We start from the raw sequence: 23,108 nt of genomic DNA, 5'->3' as shown, positions 1-23,108 counted from the left end.
TATTCCACAGAAGCAAACATTTTTTCACTTATTCTCCTATAAAAAGCAAATTCAACAAAACTACTAAGACAAAAAAGATGACCTAATTAGTACTAAGTAAGATTTAAAGCTTTTGTATCTAGCATACTCTTATTGCTACCCCTAACTTCCATGCCGTTATACTCACACCCCCGTCTTCCAAAGCTTTATACTCACTGATATTTGATTTATCTGGCACTATTACTGCTTAAGCATGCAAATTCATATTGTCCATTCTTCTATGCATCCAACATACACAGAAGGAATCTAACTGTAAAGAACGTGTTCTGTGAATGTTGATTAAATTAACTGTTAGGGCAGTGGTGTCCTCAAAGGCAAAGAGGGTCACCCTGGGTGACCAGAGGTCTTCCATGGCCAGACCACACAAAACTAGTCAAAGGCAATAAAGAAAGCTCCCCAGAAGCAGCAAGAAACGAGTGAGTTACAGCAATCACTTACCCTTTTCTACCCAAAGAGCCAGGTCCACTAGAAACCTTAACCCCCAAACGGATGCTGTCCCACTCCTCACTACTCCGGACAGTGGGACACAAGCAGTGAAAATGTGTCTTGCACTTATTTCCTTATAACTCTTCATTTCTGTTACAGCACTGAATTATTAGTGCGATGAAATTAAGTTCATTTCGGTTATCTGAACGGATTTGACCAGCTAGTTATGAAAAAAATAACTCCCATCTAAATTAAACAGAGTAATATTGGACCAAAAAAAAATGCAGGTCACTGAAGAAACAAACCATCAACAAATATTGCCAGCTCTCTGTTCAGGAAGCGATTTCAGCATGAGCTTTTCTTTGCTCTGTCCAGACCCCAATTCCTATGTATCAAAGCCTTTAAGCACGCGCTGGCCTTAAGCACAGGCTTTAAAAAGCTTGGCTGTGTCAGGAGCTTCCGAGTGGCAGTCGGGCCACCGGGCACCGCTGGCAGTGCCGGCCCCTGCAGTGAGCACGGCCTCTTCTCCAGGGTCACCTACTCACAATGTTTATGTCCAAAACAAAAAGCTTATGTACTAAAAATCAAATCATGTTGTGTCAATGTAATGATAGCACCCAATATAGATCACCCCGCAAACTATGAAGCCCCTATGCTCACAAAATGCCAGTGAAATCAGAAATTATACCTGTGAAAATAACTACAGTGCGATACACAAAACAGACTTTTAACACTTGTGAAACATCAGGCTTCCACATTTGTGCCACAAGTGGCCAATTCACAATACACAGCAATGGCCTACAGGTCTTTCACGTACATAACTTTTTTCTAGTTAGAATAAACTAATAAAATCTCCAATATCCTCCTCTAAGTTGCTCTCATTTAGTGAGAAAATGGTTGAAGGAGTTTAAGTCAGTTGTATTTTTTAAAGGAGAAAAGTGTATCTATGAATGACTTCTTTTGTTCAGAATCAGAGCTACTAATACGGCTTTTATCATCCAAAACTGAAAATAGTCCTGAAATAAAAAGTTTTTAGTTAATATCAGTGTTTTGGAGCCTCCCACTGGCAGCCATCACACAGCTGAAGTGAACTAGCAGCTGAATGGAAGGTTTATATCCAGCACCAATGACTATTTTGCTTTAAAAGAAATCAGTATTTCTGAGTTCGTATTTTAAATGCAATTTAAAAGATCATAAAGGAAAGAATCCAGCATTTATTGTGTGTCTCCCAGCAGACTACTTAATGTTCAAACATCTACTATGCAAAGGTCAAATGATTTCACTGGATGTAACGGTGACAAAAATATTCTGCAGCACTGAAAAAAATATCAGATAATCGAGGAAAAAGATATGGACCTGGGATCTCACAAGAGTCACAATAAGTAACGTAGATTCAGTTCAGTAAGAAAGAAAATTGCAAAGTTGTGTCAGGAGAACCAGATTGAGAAAGATAATAGGTAAAATACAAATTACATACTTTTGGCGATGTTCTTCATAAAGGAATATTTTAAAGGAATACAGCAAATGAATTTAAAAAAAACCCACAACACACAACCTTCTCTTACAGAAGTATTGCTCGCACAGAATTGGAAAAAAACCCCAAACAATGTATTCAGATGGGGAAGCTGTGAGGTATTGCGCTGCAGGCAGCAACATGGGTAGCTGAACTCCAAACTCCAGTGTCAACAATTGCGGTAGTTGTAACACACACACAGGGTGAAGCTGCAGGGAGTGCTCATGTATGAATGAGACAAATTACAGGTAAAAACAAATTGAAAATAACGTATTCAAATGCTTATCTGAAGCAAATAGCAAAAGCTAATAGGTACCAATTTATTTTCTGTTTGATTGTGCTTCTCCCTCCTTCACATTTGCGTTCGATATTTTAGGCTCTCATTCTTGCTATGATACAGAGGCTGGTGATGGTCCTGGCTGGTGGTCCTGGCTCTTCAGAGCCAAGATCTCACCACCAACTCAATAGGAATCGCCACGAATTGCCGCTCTGCCTCTGTGATGTGCTGCTATGCAAGATCACCAATGGCTCTTGATGAAGGGAGATCCAGTGGATCTCTCCTCACGAGTGGAAAGGAACATGGATGGCAAGAGGCAGAAATGCAGCTGAGCAGAAAATGAGAAAAACAAACAAAACAAAAAAAACCCACCAAAGAGGAGTAAAGTGTGTGTAGAGAAGAAAGATGGAAAATGATATAGACAAAGAAAGAAACAAACAGGCGACAGGGCAGTAAAGAAATACGAGCTAAGACAAGCGAACAGAATACAGGTAATAAAGTAACTAAGAGCAAAAGTACAATGTGATGTTCACTTTCTGGGAGAAAATACAGCATTTCTCACATTAAAGAAAAGTGAAAGGGAGTTTTTAGTTTGGGCTGTTTCCTCTTCTTTTACTTTTGTGTATAATAAACTAATGAACAAATCTTGACTGATCTTGTTGGTAACTTAAGCTGATGTGTCAATAGAAAAAGTTCTGGCTAAATGTTTAAAAAAAATTAGACATATTCAATAAAATACCAAGTGAAGGGAAAATGAGGTACTAAATTGATATTATATCTGAACAGGACTTCTGTCAGTGAGCTCACAAAAAAACCAGAACAGTGTACATGCTGCTACTTTTATATATTAATACAAAGATACATAATTTTGATTATCAATTTATGTTCAGAAACATACATACGTTTTTTTCTGTGCTCAACCAGTGCAACCGCCTGCTTTGCTGAGCATTTTGAAAACCAATTGTCCCCAAGCAGAACAGTAACCTCGTTGGTGTTGACAAGTTTTCCTGGCATGAAGGCAAGAGGACCAAAAGGTACCTGTCAAAGACACAGAAGAAACTGCTGAAAACCACTAATGAAAATAAAACCTAGACAGTCATTCATCTTAATCTTTTTTTAATAGTGAAATACAGAGTTAAAGAAATAAAAATTCTACAGCAGTTATTTAATGACTAACCCTTCATAAATATTCAAATGACCAGATCCATTTGAATTTAGTATTGTACTTACAAAATCAGAAAAGTGGTATTTAACTAGACAAGTTGTTTTATGATATAAAACTATGGTATAGCTGAATGCTCACATGGAAAACAAATTCACTTAATTGTAATATGCAAGCCTTGATAATAAAAATATTAGCATTTAGATGAGTTACATATTTGTTATACAGACTACATTCATTTCATATACAAGCGAGTTTAGCTTTGCTAAAATGTTTAAGATACTTAAATAGGTATGGTCAACTCAAAGACGGAATTGCTTTCCTCAACACCTGTCCTGCTAATAGTAAGTTCCGAGAACCTCAGTGTGAATTTGCAGGGCTACTGGCAGGATCACAGACTGCGCTTAATCTCTCTTTGGTTTATCCTTCACCACGATGCAGACCTCAGCCTTCAGGCGATGCTCCACCAAGCAGTGCCCATCTTCTAATGACTCCCCAGGCAGAGGAACAACACATAAAGCCAGAATGCTTTAGACAGGAGGACATTGGCCAGAAACATCATTTGTAACTTCAAGAGGTGCTTTTTAAAACATTTAACCCCCATTTTACCATGCCTTTACACTGATTTTTTGAATTAAGACACCTTCCACAGCCCACAGTTTACAGACAATGCTGTTGCTGAGAAGAAGCCTTGGCCGTCCTCACTGTTGTCTCCTGAGTTCTTACCCTTGGACCTACCACCACCTGCCCACCCACCTTTGGGCTTTGCTTGCAAAGGAATTAGGAGATCAAAATCCAATTAACATGGAGGTGACAAAAACCCAAGAACCATATCCATGTCAAGTTTTCTCTTTCTTAAGGTAGAAAGAGATCTGTCTCAACCAGTTTGTCTCAGTTCCTTCTACTTTATTCCTCCGCTGCCATCTTCATTTCCTCAGGACAGCCACGTGCTTTCTCATCGTGTTTGTGGTGAACCAGAGCGCTTGGCATAGTGGATGTTTCCCTGGAAAATGATCTTCCCCAACTTAAGGAGGTACCAATGCTTGAAACAGTTCTCCCGCAGGCAGGATCCTGACGTTAAGCCTATGCAGAATGTGCTTTTCCTACCCGTGCACCCTTCCTGACTTGGATTTCAAGTAGCAGACTGCACCATTTGCCTGTTCACTCTTCCCCCAAAATGCAGAAAGCAAAATTGAAAACATACGAAAACATTTGGCTAACAGGATGGGAACTATTTATATACATTCAAAATAGCAGATGTGAGCTGACATTGCTCCTTTAACTTCGCTCTATCTAGCTTTTTTAAAACAGTTTCTTTTCTATGCTTCGAAACAACACAATCTTTCTGCTTTACATCATGTGGCCACGCAAACACACATGGTGGTGGGACTACACACATAAAATCCAGAGCTGAATCATGAGCACAGGAAAGGGAAACACTCTTTTCCCACATGGTAGGAATACTCCAATGCCATCTTACAACTCAACTCTATGTGCTGAGCCAGACTGCCAAGGAAGAAAGTCATCAGGCACTTTGTGCTGAAATTAGCCATTTAGCTACCTAGAGCAGAACTTCCCTCCCTTCCAAGATTTATCTTGAATTGGACCTGAGAAGGAAGGAGGTAAAAAAAGAAAGAAAGAAAAGCCAATCTGGTCAAAATTCTGGTGAATTCAAAATTCTGAGGGAGCTCTGCAGTTGTTAGGGAAGATTCAAAGCACCAGAAAAGATTACTATGTCAATGTGAAGATCAGTGAAACAAAAATTAGCAGCACCTTTTTATGTAAAAATCAATGTTCTAGGGTTTATTTCCATGAATCAGGAAATACTACGGCCACTTTCTTCTTGGGAAATGACTAAGTACTGTAATTCAGCCATAATTATAGTTTTCTATATAATAGATTTACATATCAAACATGTCAGGTTTTGTGTTAGCATTTATGTCATCAGTTATCAGTTGTCAGTAACATTGTAATTTGCAATGGATTTCAAAGAAAAGAGAAAGAAACAAAAGACTTAACTATAATCATAATAAATGTAACATTACTAAGTACTTTGTGGCAACCTGAATAACACCTCACTGCCAGTGCAGATACCTCAGTTAATGAAAATTTTAGCCCATTTCCTTGTGTTAACTCTCCAGCATACATACCATGATATCGTAGGACAGTTTATCGGGCAACGTACTGAGTCGTTCCTGAAGAGCCTCATAATCGCTCTCCACCTTCTTCCTGTTGACAAATTCAAGATGATTTAATTTTATATCTAAAAGCAATGATTCAACACTCAAAAAATACAGAAAAAATAAACTATTTTACTCTTAAACTTTTTAATAAAAGACTTGGGATGACGAATATAATAGCTAGATTATTTTAGAATAATGTGTATTAAAATAGGGGCATGATTCTTTCAGATCACGCATGGTGCAAAGAATATGTTATTTCACTAGGATTTGGCATATCTCACTCCATGTTCAATTTCAATGGTTATACCACCATCAATATTCAGAAAAATAACTGAAAATCCAGTTTATACTTTATAAGAGGCAAATTCTTCAAAGTAGCACATGTAATAAAGGATTCAAGACCGTGGTTTGAGCTGATGTAAATGGGCAAAACTTTAATTAATTCTGATTTTCATGTGAACTTTGTGTTCCTACCAAGAGTCAACATGCCTGAAAGATGGCTCGACCGCTAGGATTCCATCCTACCCTCAATCCCTGACCAGGGACAAAACAGGCCAGAAATCAGCTCCTGCATGAAGGAGCTGGCAAATAAATGTCAGGTTTGATGATATTGTTTACTTGTACTTCAAAATAGTAAACATATATGTGGTAGTAAATTCTGCAATAAAAAGGCAACTGAAAGCACAGAGCAGCACGTTTAACAAAGCTGACCCAAGATGCAAATTACAGGTTTTCTGAGGATGATTCAGGAAAGCAATCTATAAACGTGCTGAAAAATGAATGTCAGACTTGATAACACAACTCTCAAAATATTAGCATTGATTTTCTTAGATTCATAAGCAGAGTGAAATCTTCAGTATACCTTATAAAAAATTATCTGATACTCCTATGTTTTGACTTATTTGCTTCCATAGCTCAACTTTGCTGTAATCGCCCTACTTTATACCTGGAGTACTTTATACTTTAAGTTGCTGAACTGGTCCTGAAAAAGAGAATTCAGGTTTCTATGCAACTTGGACATTAAAACCATATTCCATATAACTGATTTACAGAAGAACCTTGCTGCTGCTTTGGTTTGACAGCAGATTTTTCCCAGGCATCTTAGGCAAGTTTCTTTGTCCACTGCCCACATCAATTCACTTCCTTCAGAGAGGAAGGACAAACTCATGAATCTGAACAAAATTCACTAAGATGTTTTTTGGGGGAAGCAATATAATGACAACTTGGTGTCACCAATAAAAATCGATTGCTTAATGATATTTACAGGGTCCAGCCTCTGCCTGCCAGAGATCTGTAGTTGAGGAATGGGCAGTGATGGGCTCCAACCATTCGCTGACAACTGAACACCATCCCCCAGCCAAAGGCCTTGCCCATGTCTCAAATGCCAAGAGAAGACTTCATGGGAAGAGAATGATACAAAAATCCTCCCAGTCACAGCTGGATTAAATGTTCCCATCGTTTCACAGCTGAAAGTCACTCAACATCTCTTCACTAATCTAAAAAGAAGATACTGCTTTTAAGGTCTGACTGCTGCCCATTACTGAACAGTCTGTACTGAACAGTACAGCATAAATCACCCGCTAAAACCTATTTTGCTTTATGAAGCAAAGTATGTTTCCTCTTTTCAGTGGGACTACGGCTCTTTGCTGATCAAACCGTGGGAATCTCTAGAAGTGTTGCCACATCTGGAACTGGACCGTCGAGATAAAGAGAATTAAAATCAATCCTTAATTGACCTGAAACAGCATTACTTAAGGAAGGAAGCTGACCTCCCTTCTCACCTACAGTTGACAGCCCCCGAGCTCTGGGGTGTGCCAGCCCCATGCTCAGCCTCGATCCACAATGAACAGCCAAAAGGAACGGGGAGGATGAACATTGAGGCTCCAGCTACAAATGTGTCCCTAGAAGGGGAAACGCGTGTCTAGATGTTTAATCCCGTACCAGACCCATTACCAGATTCACAGCTTTAGAAATACACTTCAAGAAGTGTACTAAAAAATGAAAAAGAAAATAATTTAATGGAAATATATTGAAGCTGAGCGTTTTAAAACCCTATTGTTATTCACCCAATTCTATTTAACATTCTTCTGTGTCACTGACTACTTAAAAGGTCTTATACGAACAAATTACTCAGTTGAAACAAGAGCACTCAGCTCTTGCACAATCAAGATCTAAGTAAGGGTACTAAATTTTAAATTATTTTCTTATAAAGTAAAGATTGTATGGATGCTGTATAAACTGCTTTTCTACATAAAAGATATCAGTAAGTTAGGTTTTCCTTTTGACATTCTGTGCTCAAAATCCCCAAGTTCACAGGGCCATGCCCAGAGTTTGCATAAAAGCAGACACTGAAGCAACTCCTGCCACAGCCAACCATCCCACCCCACCCCACAAACCTCAGCCATCTTTGTAAGAGAAAATAATTGTCACAGCTTTCCAAACTTTGAAAAATCTGTTTGAATTTTAAGGCTTTTTGTCAATGAGTTTACTTCTGCAAAAATACTGTCTCTTAGTGAAAGAGTGTACATGCAGAATTGGGTTTGTTCAGCCTGGAGAAGAAGAGGAGGCTCAGGGGAGACCTCATGGTGGCTGCAGCTTCCTCACAAGGGGAGGAGGAGGGGCAGGCGCTGAGCTCTTCTCTTTGGTGACCAGCGACGGAACCCGAGGGGATGGCAGGAAGATGTGCCAGGGCAGGTTTAGGTTGGACATCAGGAAAAGGTTCTCCACCCATAGGGTGGTGGACACTGAACAGGCTCCCCAGGGAGGTGTCACGGCCCCAAGCCTGACAGTGTTCAAGAAGAGACTGGACAACGTCCCCAGACACACGGTGTGAACTGTGGGGTGTCCTGTGCAGGGACGGGAGTTGGACTCGATGATCCTTGTGGGTCCGTTCCAACTCAGGACATGCTATGATTTTGTGAATTCCACACAGGACCAAATTGGTAGTGACACCACAAAGCTTCTGAGAAAATACGTGTGCTGACTTCACCACAGCAACACCAGCAGGCACTTCAATAATATTTCCCTTATTGAAAATTAATGCAGTCTCTGAATTTTAAACATAAATGAAACATATTAGTTTTAGATTATTTTTTGCGAGCCAATAGTCAGAATTTAATATGATGATGTGTATAGATTGCCTTGATTTTTTTCCTCTTATCCAGTGCTTGCAGCCTATGTGCATTTAAACTAAAAATATTTGATACACACTAAATATAAATTATTTGCTTGGAGATCTTTCAGGCATGAAGAAAAAAGCCTCTTAAAATAAATTTAAAATATTATATGCTTGATGGTGTATAACCAAAGGTTTAATCTCACCACTAAAGGGGCAGTTGCTGCGATTCCGCAATAACCCTGCAGACAATAATCAAGACAGCTCCTGTTGTTCTCTCAGTAAAATCATGGTAAACACAGCATGGATATATTGTAATTTGCTATCTGTAAGATCAACTGCTATATCTCACAGTAACTCATAATATAAGATTTCATTCACCATTAAATGTACATTTTCCTCAGATGCCATACAAAAGTGTTATTTACTAAGCATGTTTTCTATTAACCATAGATTGCCAACAGAGAAAAAAGTGCCCACAGATAATTTTTTACATAACAAACCATCTCTTTCTAAGCACAACAAACTAAGCTTTATCATACATTCTACTGGGGGAAAAGAAAGAGGAAAACATTACTTTCAGATTGTTTTAGCACACTTGGGGCAGGTGGGAGCAGAATTTCCTCACCTGCTCCACAGTTAGGAAAAAAACACAAGAAGAATAATTAATTCCACCCTGGGAGTATCTTTTCACCAACCAAGCAAATTCAGCATTCATCCCACAAGTTTACTCGGGGATATTTATAACAGAAGTATAAACACTAAGGTTCAGTATATTCGTGGTTTGAAGTAATAGTATCAGTGGAAAACATATACACTTTAAAGTGAGTACACTGCAATAATTCTGAGCTATCGCTAACTATAACCCTCAAAACACGCTAGTAGGATTTGGCTGTCATTAGAATAATTGCAGTACTTTACTAAAATACAACTAGGTTACTCATCAGTATTTTAGGCATGTAATCAAACATTTTTCACTTACCAGTGCTGGATTTTCTCTTGGCAGCTACTGACCACCTGTCATTAAAACAGATAACTACTCATGAAAAAACAAGGCTAAGCACACAGCTGCAATGTCAATGCATCAGAAACTAGAACAGTAGCTTTACAGATTTGGTGGTGTCTCTATATACATTTTTATTTGTCAGTGCAAAGGCATGGGAATGGTAGTTCTTAAGCTGCACATTTTATCACACACTAATGCAGACTGATAACCACAGGAAAAAAATCACAGCTTTTCAATTCATATTTTGGTACAATACCTGCTCCATAACTATTAGGTGACACAAGATAAGTAGTAGTTTGTTCAATCTGCAGATCTATTTCCATTGTTAAACGTTTGCAGAATAAGAAAATAACATAAATTATAGCAACACATCAATGTAACTTCCATACTCATTAAAAAACAAAAACAAATGAACACCACAGCACCAAAACCATTTTTTCCTTTATCAGTACATCAACCAACGTTCCCACTGGCCGTTTTAATCTGAAAAAGCACATATTAATTTTGTGGCGTTTAAATGCAAGGATATTTTACATCATTATGGGCTGCTGTCTTCCCTTCTGTTCTCTCTGGGTGTCAAAAAAAGAGGACATTTTAATGTGAATATTTCCCTTATTTCTTTATGCCACAGGCTTTCCCAAGAGATCCAAAATAATTTACAAAATAAAGCGCACTGTTAAAATGAAAATCTTATTCAACTGTGTGTCTCTTAGACTACACAGATATAGCAAACAGACAAGGTGCTGAAACCTGTGACCTTCTCTGCCACAATTACGTGGAGATTTTGTCTTTCGAAACATATTCTGATCTCTGAATAATGGTTACCAAAAACATACCACAAACAATTTCATTCAATTATACGAAATGCAATGAAGCCATGATGCAATTAAATATGTCTAGACATCTTCTCGAGATAAGCATTTTCTAGATTTTTTTTTTTCTACAAACTTTGGTTTTTTTCCTATAGCCAAAATTATGTTAACATTTGAAAGCAATTAATGAGTAAATTTGCAGAGAAAACAATAACATACATTCAAGTACCACTGAAATCACTGGAGCAGATAATTCTTTTTTCTTTTTTCAAAACAACAGAAGAAACACAATTTTTTTTTTTATTTAGCATATGTGCAGCTATTGCAGAACAGATCTCAGACCCTGCACTTCCTACTCATATGGAGCGAAAAAAAAATGGGTCTACTTTGCGAGCTAATAATTCTTTAAACAGAGTAAAGTACTTAAATGAAAAGGATCAGCTCTACATTTGTGGTTATGCTATTTCATAATCCATCAGGAAATTCAGCCAGGTAGCTCGTCCTGCATAAGCCAAGTTTAAATTTATCATTTGCTTTAAACTCCTATAAATCAAATGCCTAGCAAATATATTCTTTAATATGCCAGCTAACTGTTTTTAAGGTTAAGAATAAATGTACTGACTTATGTGGGACACCAACTCAGAAATCTAATTCATACTATTAATATTAACCCCATTTTGAGAGTAAAGTTTCTGCAGCATTTGGTAACAATGCTGACACACAACGGAGCCACCACTAAAAAGTAGAAGAGCCAGAGCCTATTCTATCAATATCCTTCATTCTTTCAGACTTGGTAGTGATTGCGAAGTACACAATGCAATTAAGCACACAAAAATGTTTATGAAATCCTTTCAAAACGTTGCAGTTTGATTGCCCCGATACAGATGAAGGTGGCAAAGGCAGGAAGCTTTCTGTTCCCAATCCATGACTTTCCATGCATGAAGTGAGCTAAAAGCACAGAAAGAAAAGCCCTGCAAACCATAAGAGCAGCATGTTCATTAACCTCTACATGATAATCCTTTCGTAGCTGCATATTAACTAGTTACATATTCATAATCATTTACATTATTTAGAGGACCCTCTATGAAATCTTCGAGGCTGTATCCATTAGCTACAATGTTAAAGGTTACAGAAGATAGTCTACTTAATGTTTCCAGGAAGCTTTTTTAATTAGTAAATATGTAAATTTGGCATATATGCTTTTTATGTTTTTAAAAAATAGTCCATCAGTAAAACAGCATATAGGCGTATGCCGTTTCCATCACCCTTTATCCCCTTAAAAAAAAAAAAAAAAGGGAAAATCAATAACACCAATCAATTTTAATTTAATTCTTCTTCTTTGATATAATCTCTCTTGAAGGGATACTAAAGGGTGGAACCAACAACAAACATTTTCATTTCAGTAGCCAGCATAAACTGAGACCTTTTACAGAAGTGCTAAAATATACCACCTTAAAAATATTTCGGGCTGCACTTCTGGAACTGAACTCTATTTAAAAAATAGAGAATAAATATTGAAAAACAGATGGAGATCAATTATGCATATGTCCTTTATTAGGTCAGTCCCACTGTTTGGATAACAACTGATCTTATCACAGCAAAGAAACAAATAGATGATAAATACATAAACAAATCTTTGATACTTTGCCTTTAATCAAACACAGGAAAATCATTAGTCTATCTTCCACACATAATTTATATCTAGAGTTACAATTAAAGAATGAAAATTCCTTTCAGGGTAAACAAAATAAATGACCTGTTTGTTTGTTCATTTGGGTTCAATTTGTCTGGACACCTAGTGCCACCAACCACCAACTATGCATTACTTTTAAGACATGGTAGTGGAAACGGTATCAATAAACTGAATTCTCCCCTTTCAGGCATAAAAACTTAAGAGTTTGTGAATGCACACAGCTATCAATGGCTTATCTGCATACTAAAATATTTATTAAACTAGTCTTGCAGCAAATTTAACGTTACCTAATCACGGTTGAGGTTATCAAAACAAGCTCCACTGTTGGAAAACATGTTCCATGGTCTTAAAAGAAAGCAAACGGGCAAATACCTTGTTCCCTTCATTTTCTTCATCAGCAACTTGTTAAAACTTAGTGCTTCTCAAGCCTCTGGCTGGACAGAGCTATAGCTGGGAGCTCCCTGAGTGCCCATGGGAGAGCACACCTCTGGCCCCAAGACCCCACGTGCAATTCCTTCTGGAGTAAAAACCAAACCGTGAAAGCAGGAGATGACACGTTGGTTCTGCTCCCCTGCTAACCGGTTGAACTATTTAAAGAGAAGCGTCTGTTGCTGCTTTTAGGGAATCTCTTGTTTCTCGGTTTCACAAACAGAGTCTCAGCAGAGCAGGAGGGTCAGCTTTAGCCCTACAGTCACTTCCCAGGTGTTCCACTGTCCCAATCTGAGCACAGGGCACTGACTCCAAATCACTCCCAGACAACTCATATCACTCAATCAAAGACTTCATTAGCTGTTTCAAGGCAGAAAATTCCTTTCATCTGCAATACTTTCTTTCCAGTCTGCTTAGATCCTACCTTCTCTGGGATCTTCCATCTGAAGAGCTCAAAAACTTTTCCATGAGTTAAAGAGTGCAGCACTGATTTTGCAGGCTGAGTAACTTCATCACTAACCCTGGCTAGCAATGGGGCTGGAAACCGAAGCCAGATCTCCTAACTCAGTAGCCAGGCACTACCATCACTTGCAGCGTTTCCCTGGGAATGAAGACAGGTGAGGACACTGCAGCACAAAGCTGACTCTTACCTGTACATGCCCACACGTCTCTAACCTTCTTCACATCACCCACCTTTCCCCAGCAGGTCCTCACCCTCACATACAAGGGCACCCCTTTCTTCCACTTAGTTTTTCTGTACTTGTTGCTTCTGCACGTGCTCCCACTACTAACAGCTGAATATAATTTTCTGTGGTGCTTCTGATTATCAAGGTGATGCACAAATGGTTCTGCTCTCCTCTCCAGTCCAAGGCTATTTTGTTTTGTTGAGGTCGTTCTCCAAGGTGCAGTGCATGTGTGCGAATGTCTCTCTCTCCTAAGCAGCGAGGCACTGCCTACAAAGGTGATGGTTTTAGCACGTTGAGGGCGATTCTCCTCTCTCTCATCTGTTCTGAACAGCAATAAGGCAAACTGCCAAGTCAGAATTTTATTTATGTCTCAGCTCATGAAAAATTATAAGCAACAGAGCTGGTACAGGTATCATCTGTAGACAGTTTTGGATACCGATGCTAAACCTGCTGTATCCGCATCACACAGTGATGTTCAAGTTGAAAGAACTAGAAACTGGTGTTTTTAAGATGAAAGTTAATTTCAACAAAAATGCTGAAAATAAAAATGCCCTATTAGATTAGGAAGAGTTCCTAAATGAATTAAGAGGCTATTTCTACACTTGTGGGTATGAATGGGAATATACGCAGCACAGCACAAAAGCAAAGTTTCTGTTTAAACAAACCACAAGTTAGGCGTCTAAGGGGCCAAGTAAACGTGTGCTGTTTCTACAGGCACACTTGAGTATTTTGCTTCAAAACTGTGCCTCACAATCTGGCTGGTCTTCTGAAATTAGAAGCCAGGGACACAGATGTAATCCCAGCTCTGATTCTATTTCTTCTATATGGCCTTGAGCAAATCACAACCTCTCAGTCTACATTTCTTCATCTGCAAAATGGGGATAATAGTATTAACCTACCCACCTCAGAGTGTTTAATGATGATTAATTAATGTGAGAAAAGCACTCTAAAGATGTAAGAGCACTATATAAGTGATAAAGCATTATTTACCACTTGAAAAGTAATCTGAATAAAATCAGATATGCAAGTAATTTGTTTACATGTAGCAATAATATAATTTGTGACTATTTAATCTTGAATTAAGTCTCACTTTAAACATCCCTTTCAATCACACTTCCAGTTACTTGGGGAAAATGACAGTATGGAATACTTTTTGTGGAAGCAGAGCAAGTAATGAGGTGGTAATTAAAGTAAAGGTCTAATAAAGTCTAAAACCAACGATTTGCCTTCAGGAGACTGTCCTTGCTGTTTGGGGCTGTGTAAATATCTCAGTCTTGACCTTGGTTCTGTTGTTCAGAACCTTCCACAAGTTACAGTGGAAGTGTACACTGGTTTTCTGAAATGCAGAGCCACGTTTGCAAGGCTCATGATAAATCCAAGACAGTTTCCACTACTGACCTAATTCAGATGACTCCAACTCTGCAGAGTTTTAACTGCTTAACCTTCTACATTCAAGTATTTATTGCAGTTGATACACACATGTGAGCTGCCTCCATCTGTAAATGTTTGCAGTACCAAAGCCCACTCTGCCATGCAACTCATGCATGAGATTTCTCTGTCGTTCCCCAAAACCCTAAAAGTTTACTGATGAAATAACCAGTTCACAATATGACTTTACATTACAGAAGAACGCTAATGGGTGGTCAAATATTTAATCAGCTCTTGGTAACAAGGATGTAACAAGACACACGCAAAATAAACATTTAAAATGAGTTTTCATTTATTCCTCTAGGAAACTACACGGTACTTGCCTAAAACAGAGCAATCACTGATGGAGAAAGACAGAATTAACATTTGCACAATTGTTTTTCCTAGAGCCCCATTTTCAATCAAAAAATGAAATAAAACTATTAAAAGTTCTTCAGTCTGTTGGCATACTGTATGATCTAATGAAAAAGGAAGAAAGCATTTCTGAGCTCTCATATTCATTTATTAAATCATATTACTCAAAAACACTACATTTCAACAAAGTATTAACATAAATCCCCCTTTGGGTGCAAATCTTTGCCTTCTGAAGAAATGTTTGGAAAGAATACTGAATTAAAAGAGAGACTGAAAGAAATTTTCATCATGGCAAACATTTATTTCTAAAGGAAAAAAATCTTATTTAAAAATATAACAACAATTTTTACCCTTCTCTACAAGAAAGAAAGTGAAGATCTACTATTTGTATATTAGTTATATACACACAAGTGGGTCAGTTTTGCAGAAAAAGTAGTATATAACTTTTATTTATCAATAAATAAAAATCAAGTTTTGACCAAAAATTTTTCTGGGAGCTTAGAAATTCTATTTGAGACATCTAAGAATTAAAAAGCAGACAGAAAACACCTCATCTCTCCTTTGCCAGCTGGGAAATTCTGCCTTCTCAATCCTATTTTATGTTGTGACCACTGCTGTGGTTACATGTCCCGCAGACAAACAACTTGCAGTTCCCTTGCAGTAAGTGCACACACACATACGTAAGCACGGCAGCCATGGGACAGGCAGCCCGGCTTCCAGGAGCCAGCACCTTGCTTGCAACCATGAGTTCCCAACAACTTCACATGGTTTTGCTGTTTGTCAGTCCCCTTTGGGAGTCACTTCAACTCACAAACCCAGCAAAAACCCCAAAGGCAGTAGGATGTTTTCCGCTGAGTTAGTGAGTTTAATTAGCTCTGAATCAACTGAGGAACAAACTGGAGCCAGGCATCGCCTTTCCTGGGAGGGAGCGGTAGCCATGTCATGTAACTTCATTTGGAGACAGAGCTAAGGAACTCGTAACTTAATGTTTTAGCTGACTCAGGTAAATATATTCATGTGGCTGTACAATATCAAAGCGAGCTCAGGTACTGAGAAAGCAGCCGGCCAAGGTGAGCATGGCGCTCCCATGATCTCACCCACCAAACACCTCCAGCAAGTTCTGCCAGTTTTTATGTAGCCTATGGTGCAACAGTGATGCCGCCAGCGATACCGGAGTTAACTAGCCTAAAACCGCCATGAGCCCTGGCACCTGCCTCATAGACATACCTTCAGGCTGTGGTTCAACATGCAGCTGCAGCCCTGAATGAACTAGTCATCGTCCCTCCCTGTCCCCAGCTACTCAATCCCACCGCCTTATTCTTCCAGCCCCAACATAATCTACTGGCACACATTTGAGCTGCTGCAGCATCAAGCACATCAGGGAACCACACTGGCTGAAAAATAACCCAGGAAGAAAAAAAGCAGCAAAAAAAATCAGCAATAAAAGTTTGGTTTTTAGCTGTATCCCAACCCAGGTCACTGGGCAGTGTCAGAAATGTGCCACCCTAAAATTCCTCAAAAGCAGAACCAAGCAGTTGCAACGAAAACCAAGATTCAAAAGTTGTTCAACATATTAATCTCCTTCCTGGATAACTCACATGAACATTAATGAAATTTTTTGAACAAGTGACTGAGACTGTTGCTCGCAGCAGCTCTAACTTGGTACAAGCATGACCATGGCTCAAAGGGCCAGCCCAGTTTCACCTGCTGCTGGCTCTGCATGTCCCCTGTCACACTGGGCTGGCATTTGACACGACCATTTTGGCACAAATCACTGGATTCCTCTTACCTCACAGCAATCTGATCATAACTGCTTGTGCATACATGGTGGAGGGATTCAGCCTTTCTACAGCAGTGAAACTGCAGCCTACGCTAACACCAAGAGGAACCACAAAACCAGCAGCTGCACAGTGCAGCCCAGTGTCCTAAAGCCCCACCAAGAAAAAATGAAGTCTTAGTGTACTTGCTGCTCTGAAGGCTTCAAGATGGCAAGCTCCAAACTAGCTTCTCTGCAAGACTGGAGCTTTAGATTCAAACAAAATAGAAGTTCACAATTGCAAAGGAGGAAAGAAATAAATGAGGCAGGGGGTACCCAAGCTGATCTCGGAATACAGGTTATGAGCGTGACTTCTGGAACGGAGACCTGCCAAGAAGCTGGAGAAGCTAAGGATGATTCCCAAACAGTGCCCTGGCCACTGCTTCTACTCACAAAATCTGTAGACACATATAAGAGCAGCACAAATCATTAACGTTTAGATTTTGTGGATATAATCTCATCTGCATATCTTAGTTGCCAATGAGGCAGGAGATGAACAGACTTATCCTCTCCAGAATAAAGGCAAATGCACTATGAATGTGTTTGTGAATAGATTCACTTCAAGTACCACTAAAAAATATTTAAGATCTGTTAGTTTATTTCACAATTCTTGATCCTACATAAACCAGTGTGTATTTTTTCATACTAATAAGAACAGAGACAAATATTCACTACAAAAGGTAAACGCGATGATCAGTTAACACTGGAGGAACAATAAGTATTACATTGAAAGCTTTCAGATAATGACTGAATTAGCCCTTTTACTTGAAAGCAGCACAAGATAAAACATTAGTGGAACCTGCTACTACAAAAAAGCACTGGGCAGGTTGGAATGGATGTCATCACAGGTTTCTGATGAGGTTATTGTCCAGGTACCTTTTAAAAAGGAGTGTGTCAAACCGAGCTTCAGATATTATGTTAACTTTCCTCAACAGCTACATTCCAAAATTAGGTCCTACTGCACTGGTATCTCATACCCAGACTTCTATAGATTCTGCTCACTTGGATGCAGGCTGGAAAAAGTGCAATACCCTGGGAGATGCTGCACTGGAAAGCACACCGAATCACATCTGCTGAGCCTGCAGGCAAGTGATTCCAGATTTCCAGGGGCTCCTGCAGCAGTGTGAAGTGTACCAGACTCCACTCAGTCTCACTGCCCTTTTTCAGACTGTAGAAACAGTTTTAAAACTGACAAGCTGCTGATTTCATAGCACAGATAGACTTAGAAGCAGCCCGCCTCAGAAGTAATTTGTGTAGGAAGAAAACAACTTAAAAGGACATAAGTGTAGGATTCTGTGACTTGTTTCCCCATAACCAACCCACAAGTTGTTTAACTTTAAAAACTCCAAGTAACCAGGATCTTGAAAACAATTTGGAAATTAAAGATCATACAGCTCCAACATATAATTTCATAAAAATTAAGAATATGTCATAATACACACTGGCCAATGAGCTACAATAATAGCTACACTAAATCTAATTGTGCTTTGTTGTCATGATGAGTGACAGGAAAGTCACTTCCCTGTCCTAATTTTCCTAGAAGGAAAATTTTTAGAAAGTGCTTGTCAGTGCTATGAAAAAGAAGAAAAAATCCCGTTACCAGCTCACACTGGAATCCTTTAGATTTTCCATGCCTGTGTTTGCACTCGACAAATGTCTCTTGGGTCTAATTGGTTCTCTAATGTCTCCCATTACACATATCTTCATTGCCTTGCTCAGAAACTATAGAACATATCAGCCCACTGGTTACACAAGTCTCACCAAATTACATAGATTCAACTTGTCAACTTCCTATCAGTTAGTAATCCAAACCCATTTGATTGTAGGCGTAAATGTATATCAAATATTATATTTAAACGCAGGCTCTATAGCATGAGAATCCACCTATTTAAATATTCATTTTATAATTTCTGTACTAACTTGCAATAGATTTAACACAGTATTTTCAGCTAACATATATTGCTTTTGCAAGTAATCCATGATACATACATCACATTCTTCTTACAGAAATACTCAAAACTTTACGCAGGCACTGTGCTTCCAATGATGGTCTTTATCATGAAAATTACTAGATATTCTTCTATAATTTATCCCCAAGATACACATTCTAAGTCATGTTTTTATACAAAGTGCCTTTAGTGGGAGCACTGAAAATTGCTTTTAACAGTTTGGTCTTACTATCACTACAAATTAACAAGATGAAATCTGTCCAACAGGCAAGCAGTCCTAAACAAGAATTAAAATTACTTTTCACCAGGGGTCCTAAACTCAGAAGTTGCAGCCTCAATCAGATTAGAGATAGAAAGTCATGAACATCCTGTTCTTTTAATATTTTTAAACAGGAAGGAAGCCTCAGTTCATGAGTTCTACAGGGCAGCTCTTTAGCACTTAAAAGCTCAAACCTGTAGGTGAACCAGGGTTGTACAAAGGCCTGGATGTTAAAATAATCCACCGTGATTCAAATATTATCTTTAATTCTGCATATAATGCTGTATTTCAGCACTACACGAAAGGCTGCCTTCGGACTAATAGGAATAAATAGATTTTTTTATACTTAAGTGTCACTGAGACAGCACAACATCACAGTAATTAAAAGAAATAGATGTGCCTGCTTAAGAAATAGATGTGCCTGCTTAAATGCCAATATATATATACATATGTATGTATGTATAGTTCTGGCTAAATAACTTTACTATTTGTTACAGTGCTCATCCTACGATTACTAGGTTACCAAAGTACCGGCTAGCTAATTCTCCCTCATCTTCGTGCTAAGACCAAAACATAAGCCTTCAACTCAGTAATTTTGTGAGAAAGATATGAATCTCTGAAAAGAGGCTGCTGAAATGGAAAGACCTCCTCCATCTTAAAATACAATATTTTTATAACCGAAAATACTGTTGTAATACAATTATATATATTCATTGCACAGAGGAAAAGTCTACTATATCTTCATCATGACACTCCATTGTAACCAAGATGTGTAGTTCTTTACTATAATTTCATATTGAAACTGAAGTGTTCAATTTTTTTTAACCAATTTGCAGAAATTATGTAAAGTTTCCCTAAGATAAAATATCATTTTGGTACATCAGCCTAACAGAGGCTTAATTAATGGTCTCCTGGGCCTCTTTTCCACTGGAGCAGTTTAAGAAGTGTCTTAAACTTGCTTACAGAAAGGTCTTGCCATGAACCAAGAATAATTCTACATGGTTACGACAGACATCCGCTTACACATCAGGCCTGACTGACACTAATGTACCAGAGAATTTATTCTTCACTAAATTCTACCACCTTGAAAATTAACTGAAGGAGTCCAAGCAGACACGTTACTATCACCAATTATCGGTATAATGGGTTACTATCCGTGCAGAACAGACAATGCAGAGTGCTCTGGCAGATCCTCTTACTCTTCATCCAGATTAATGGTCAGTTGGTTACGTAAATCTTTTAGTAAAGATCTAGTGTGTTATTCAAAGTACACACATTTTTGCATGCCCTCATTTTTTAGACCACATGTGAGTTACTCAGTTTTCTTACTCGTAACTGAACCAACGTGTGACAAAGCAATGCACACTGAAGTCCTCTGTTATAACTGAGAAGCCTTAAAGTGTTTCAGAAACAGCTTTAAAAAACCCTGTTCATATGAGAAAAATGAGCAGAAAAATGGAAAAGCGTGCAGACTGTGGCAAATGTACTTGTGCCAGCGCACATGACATGAGCTTCACAGTGACTCCTGCACTCACAGAGGCCACCGCAAGGCTGGGACCTACAAGCCCAGAATCACACTCATTAAATTAGGAGAGCCTTTCGGTAGTGTTTGTGTCTTAAACTTGCTTACAGAAGGGCTTAGATCACGAGTGTGATCCGCAGGAAAAGATGTCTCAAGTTTTGTACTACGGCCACAGGTGAAACCAGCCTCTGAACTCTCGGGAATCATTTCACAGAAGAGTTTGGCTCTTTCAAACGCACTTCATATGTAAACAGTATTCCTTAAGGCAAGTCACAATTAAGTTTTGATACATCCACTCTTCACATTGGCCCATGAGATGCCCCAGTTCAGACACGCACCAGGCGCTGTGCCGGGCCTACCTGCAGGCCCAGGTTTTAGAAAGGTGACTGGAAAAAACACATGCACGTGGGAAAAGGGACAAAACCACGCGCTCAAGGCAGAGCTGCGTACACACGCTTTACGCTTATGTAACTGTAACGGTCCCCGGGGAGCGTCAGGGCAGGTTCTCAGCCCGCAGGCCGGGCGCGGACAGGCCCGGTGCCTCCCCAGCGCTCACAAGGCCGCTCCTGCCAACTCCCGCTCATCGGCCCGACGCCCGTCGTTTCAAAGGCCATCTCGGCACGGCCGTCGCTGCCAACACCGCAGCAGAGCCTCCCGCTGCCCCCGACGGCTCCTCCGGATCCCCCCGGCCGCGGCGCGACGGCCGCGACCCGCCTCAACCGCCACCCGTGACGTCAGCGCCGTCACGTGCCCCCGGCCGCACGCAGGCCCCTGCGCGTGCCGCCCCGGGCCCGCCACGCCGGGGGGGGGCTCCCCTCCCCGACCCCCCCCGCCCGGCGGAGCCGCACCCCCATCCCCCCGCCCGCGCCCCCTCCGCACGCTGCGGCCCGGCCCGGCGGCCGCGGCCTTTACCTTCTGGTGCTCCTGGCGGAGGCGGCCCACCAGCTCGGGGCTGAGCGGCGAGGCGCCGCCGGGGGCCTCCATGCCCGCCGGGCCGGGCCGGCGGTCTCTGGCGGAGCCGCTCCGCGGCGCGGAGGGGGCAGCGAGGGGAAGAGGCGGCCGGGCCGGGCCGGGCCGATCTCCTCAGCAGGGCGAATGAGTCCTATAGAAATGTTTGTGGAGGGCGAAGCGCCGGCTCCAGAGCCGCATCCACGCGGGGGCCGCCGCCGCCTGGGCCCGGGGCGCCGCTGCCGGGAGAAGCATCTCACACTCGCATTCTGGGCCGCGCCGCCGCCTGGGCCCGGCTCCCGCTGCGCCGGCGGGCCGGGAGAGCGCCGGCAGCTCGGTGCCGGCCGCCGCCTGCCGCCGCCTGCCTGCTGCACTCTGGGTAGCCAGCCAGGCGGCCCGCCGCGCCCGCGGGAGGCACCCGGCTGCGAGCCGCGAGAGGCGGGCGCTCCCCACCCCCTGCCCGGCGCCGCTGCCGCCGGCCCCGACGGCTCCCCCCGCCGCCGCGGCGGGCTGAGCGCGGGGGGCACGGCCGCCGCCTCCCGACCCCCGCCATGGGGTCGGGCAGATCCCCCGGGGGCGATTGCGGCCTCCCCAGGGGCACGGCCTGGGCCTCGGCTCGGCGCTGCCGCGGCCTGACAGCGCTCTGGGGCCCTTGGCCCTGCACGTGTTGGGAGCACAGGCCTTGGTTCAGAAAATAGAACCATCATCTATAAAGTGTTTTGATCAGCCTACAATAACCCTTGATATGCATAGACACCTACATGGCTCTAAGAGTAGGGAGGTGATGTCACAGTAACTGGTCTCGGGCTGCCTGCTCTGTAGTTTACATTGTCAGGACGTCTGGCAGTGAATAAACAGTAGGTTATTATGACCTAAAGGATTGCAAAATATTTTTAGATGCCCTGAAATCACTCGGAGCAGCGCTTGGGCTTGCCTAGATGGGAAAGTTACTGCATGGGAAGAGAGTGGCAGACAGCCACTTTTGGAGTAGCGTGGAGTAATTCATGTGCGGTAAACTCATTAGCTGATTTCGTGAATGGCATTAGACATGTCCAAAGTAACGTGTTGCTAATGGCACGGAGCCATGCTGAACAGCACGCTGGGTCACAGCACCGCTGCAGACCTGAGGAACCTCCCTGGTGCTTGACTGGCTGCTGCAATTCTACCTGGTGTATTTTTAATTTCTACTTACTAAAAACCCCATAGGCGGGTTCAGTTATAGACCGACCTTGTGTTTACTGCTGCACCTTTCCCTTAAGCGAACAGGGGTTTGTGAACACCCACCATATATATTTGCCAGTGAAGCAGAGGGGCGTCGGGGACTGGTAGACATGTCCTAAGATGGAGGTAAAAAGCTGCATCTTCCCTATGTTCATATCAATGGTTTCCTTCTACAAAAGAAGCATTTCCGTGAGCAGGACTAACTCTGTATACACCACAAAACAACTGTTTATGTTATGTACATGACACAGTATGTGCTGTGCACTTTTC

General features: G+C 41.0%; 1 protein-coding gene across 1 annotated transcript in view; it reads right to left on the bottom strand.

The window, feature by feature from the left end:
* URI1 (URI1 prefoldin like chaperone) overlaps positions 1-22,032 on the bottom strand; it is a 42,341-nt gene extending 20,309 nt beyond the window's left edge. The window contains exons 1-4 of the mRNA XM_065029268.1: positions 21,582-22,032; positions 9,698-9,732; positions 5,568-5,646; positions 3,158-3,293 (exon numbers count right to left, since the gene is read on the bottom strand). Coding sequence (XP_064885340.1) covers positions 3,158-3,293; positions 5,568-5,646; positions 9,698-9,732; positions 21,582-21,653 — 322 coding nt within the window. The 5' untranslated portion in view covers positions 21,654-22,032. The remainder of the gene's footprint in view (positions 1-3,157; positions 3,294-5,567; positions 5,647-9,697; positions 9,733-21,581) is intronic.
* Between the last annotated feature and the right edge of the window lie 1,076 nt (positions 22,033-23,108).

The sequence above is a fragment of the Columba livia genome, chromosome 13, assembly GCF_036013475.1.
Source record: "Columba livia isolate bColLiv1 breed racing homer chromosome 13, bColLiv1.pat.W.v2, whole genome shotgun sequence".
Taxonomy (NCBI): Eukaryota; Metazoa; Chordata; class Aves; order Columbiformes; family Columbidae; genus Columba; species Columba livia.
Note: the sequence above shows the minus strand (reverse complement) of the source record. Positions and strands in the feature narration are given on the sequence as shown.